We start from the raw sequence: 3747 nt of genomic DNA, 5'->3' as shown, positions 1-3747 counted from the left end.
ATATAGTAATGTATTGCGAGCATAATGACATAAAAGGGAAATGGAAGTAAATTACATCAAGAATGAAGCAAAATAAAGAAAGAGAGAGCTTCCCTCCGGTTGGGGGGGGGGGGAAACACAAATCGTGGGGGAGGAAAGTAAATTATATGTATTGTTTTTTCTACAAGTGTGTGTTTCAACATAGGGTTTCAGTGAGAGTGTTTATTGTTCCTCAAATCACGTGATGTACAGGGATGGCGCCAGTGGGGAGCTGCGTTCCCCGTCGGAAAGAGCTGCTCCCGGGGTAGAGGAACTACGACTAGTGGGGGAGAAAAATATTTATATGTATTTTTTACATTAGTAGACTCTAAAATTGATTGATTGTGCCTTCGTAACCGGCCGGCCCATTGTCATATTTTTCAGGGGCTTTGCCCCTGGACGACTTTCGAAGAGCGACGCCAGGAAACACCCACGGCATTGCCACCCCTCAGACACACCCAGGCTCCACCACCCCTGCTCACATGCGTTTTTTATTGCTGATCAGAGTCTAGCGCAAGAGCGACGTCAGTTTACTTTAATTTAAGGAGGTTTCACCGTTTTCACTGCAGTGAAACAGAAGAAATCATACACCTAATTGGATAATAACCGTCAAAATTTGTGTTAGAATAATATCGCTCAGGCAATTTTTTTCAAGAACAAGTGGACACTACAATGCGTAAATTGCGAATTATCACTGCCGATTTTCAAAGCCATGTTTTTTAATAGTTAATAAATAATTAATACACCATAACTCTAATCATTAATTATCTTTTTATTTTCCCTTCATATACCAAGTGGCTTTATTTTAATTACCTCCCAATGCTTCTTTAAACCTTATAATATTCAGTTAATGAATTTTTTCTTTAGCAATTTTCGAAAGAAGATGACATGAAGGACCAAAGAAAATTGCTATCGATTCCATCTTGCTGAAACTCCCAATTAAACATGCCGGTTACATGAGCAATCATACTAAAGAAACTAATTAACAGGATAAAGACAACTAGACGTAATGTCCTCACTGTGCTGTTAACTGCTTGATAATCAGCTATGGAAGGCCTTTGCCTGAGTTCAGTAATATCGCCCCGGTATTTATCATTAGCTCTATCAATGCATCGGCTTAATCGTTTCAATGATGTCACCCTAGCAGACAGTTCTTGGTTTTCACGACGCAATTCTGTATTTTCTTTTTGTAAATTATGCAAGTTTTTATTCTGGATCATCAGGTCGGCTACTCGATCGCAAAGAATGTCATTTTCGCAGACCAAATCTGCGTTTTTCGCTTGAAGACTCAAAAGCAGTTTTTTGTTCTTCTCTCTATCTGCTTCAATTTCTTTAAGTTGATTTAGCAACAGTTTCCTTTCCGTTTCTAATCCACTTTGTTTTTGTTTAATTGCAAATGCCTCTTTTTCTGTTGTGGATGGTTCGCCCGCTGATTTTCGGCGTTCCCTTTTCTTCTCCGGTTTGTTACATAATTCATCCTTTTTGTCTTCGAAAGTCATTTCTTCAAGTTTTTTTGCAAAGCTACCACTGAAATGATAATATATATAGGCCTAGTAATTTAATAATTATCAATGATAATGGGAGTTTCCGTACAATCGCTACACCCGATCACTGTGAGCTTTCGGAGATGTTGATTACCATGGTTGGTCGAATTGTGGAGCTTTCCCGATTGCGTGGGGGATCCGGGACTGCTCTACGCACGCAGTACAACAGTTTCACACAGCGATATTAAGGAAACCAGGCTTGATGCTGATTGGTCGGTCGAAATCAAGGAACTTTCCCGATTGCGTCGGGAACTGTTACGCAGATAACGATATTTGCATTGAAAACACTGTAGCGACAGTGTAGCAATTTTAAGGAAACTAGGCTTCGTTACTTTGAGCACTGGGCCGGGGACAAGAGAATGGAACTACCGCCCCATTCCAGCTCAGAACATAGGTTCTTTATTCTTAGATTGTTTGGTTGTTAATTAATAAATATTTCAGGCTCATTTTAGCGCAACCTCTCAGTTCGGCTCCCCGGGCACGTACCCTCTTCTGCACGCCTGTTTAGTTACGCCTCTGTTGAGATAATAATGGCAAATTTAGTTTAATTTAATTAAATTAATTATAATTTTCTCATTTTTCTTCTGGTGTAGGGGAAACTTATAAACTAAAGGCTTGCAAGGTCTGCTACTGTACAATAATTTATTATTTATTATCTTTCAGAAAAAAAAAACAACTGAAAACTGATACTGAAATAATAATTATAATGTCAATGATGTCGATGATGACTCTGAGTATTAAATTATAATGAGGATGATTAGATGATGATGATTAGAAGATGATGATGATTGTGAGGATTAAATTATAATTAGATGATGGGTGAGGATTAAATTGTGATGGCAATTACGGTAGGCTAATTGATGATGAATATTAGGTCTATGTAAAATAATAATATGATGATTAATATAATGATGGTGATTATAATGATGGTGATGATGAAGATGATGATGATGATGATGATGATGAATATAGAGTGAGTGAGTTAGATTAGTGTTTAAGATGTTTGCTCTTAATCCCATTTCCTGGGGCAGTTCCTGAGATAGCAGGACTTTTTTCACGACTATAAAAAAGCAACTCCACTCTCTAAGCCTCGTAAATAGACGTTTCAATAAAAGCATCATTCAATTGACGAGTTAAATCGCTGTTGGATGCTAGTGAAATAATAAACAATGTAATGGGGAAATATGATGATGAAGATGATGTCGATGATGGTGAATAATAATAATGATGATGATGTATATAGTATATTAATGATGAATGAACCTGCCAGAGCAGAAAACATGATGATGGAATATGAATAGATATGGTGATGATAAATAGGCCTAATGTAATAGTATTAGTAATTACTTGTTTTATTGGTGGTTTGTCGAAAACTAGAACACTTACTCTAGGCCTAGCCTAGCCTAAATATGTCTAGCCTGGGACCCAGTGCCTAGACCTAAACTTAATTCTGGTTAGTTTTAACCATTAAATATAAACATTTTAATGGTTAATAGTAATACATGAACATCGGAGGTCTAGGACTAGGCCTACCTGACGTCTTTCCGTGGACTGAACTTCTCGTTGGATAGTTCCATAAGAATTATTGCTGGAGCAATCATGATTGAACTTGATTTCGGATTACTTAACAAGGATCCTAGGCTAGGCCTATTAATGTAGGCCTACATAATAATTTATAGGCGTATCTCCAGATAAATTTTCTACAGTATTGTGTTATTTATTGTTTTTCTTTTTCTAACTATGGAAAATTTAGAATACAAAAGGAAGAATTTAGCGCGCAGCGCGCAATATAACACGCTCGTAGTGAAGCGTTGCGGTGCGCACCACCAGATGCCTAAGCAAAATGAATGATGTTTTTTTTAATATTAATTAAAATCACTGTTATTCAAAAACACAAAGAAAACACATTACAAAAAATTGATAAAAGGAAAACATAAAGAAAACTCCCTAGGATCACGTTCTGCCGAGGTGCCCTGCTAATCTCCATTTCTTGTTTTTAATTACTTGTATGACAGTATGAACTTTTGTTTGCTCTCTGACTGATCCATAAAGTGCCTCTGCCACCTATTCTGACAATTTCTATAAACTACAATGTGTTTATATTTATAACTATATTATAAACGTTTGTGTTGGTCATATACTACGAATAAAATTGATTTTGCACAAAAAAAATGAGTGGAGGGCG

General features: G+C 36.9%; 1 protein-coding gene across 2 annotated transcripts in view; it reads right to left on the bottom strand.

The window, feature by feature from the left end:
• Nucleotides 1-166: 166 nt before the first annotated feature.
• Nucleotides 167-3747, bottom strand: part of LOC117120413 — a 4655-nt gene continuing 1074 nt past the window's right edge. For both annotated transcript variants that reach the window (XM_033265458.1, XM_033265459.1), the window contains exon 2: nucleotides 167-1545. In XM_033265458.1, the coding sequence (XP_033121349.1) occupies nucleotides 882-1545 (664 nt within the window). In that variant the 3' untranslated portion in view covers nucleotides 167-881. The remainder of the gene's footprint in view (nucleotides 1546-3747) is intronic.

The sequence above is a fragment of the Anneissia japonica genome, unplaced genomic scaffold (assembly GCF_011630105.1).
Source record: "Anneissia japonica isolate Jap-2015-1 unplaced genomic scaffold, ASM1163010v1 scaffold287953_len805160_cov178, whole genome shotgun sequence".
NCBI lineage: Eukaryota > Metazoa > Echinodermata > Crinoidea > Comatulida > Comatulidae > Anneissia > Anneissia japonica.
The sequence above is the reverse complement of the archived record's forward strand: the minus strand, read 5'-3'. Positions and strand labels throughout refer to the sequence as shown.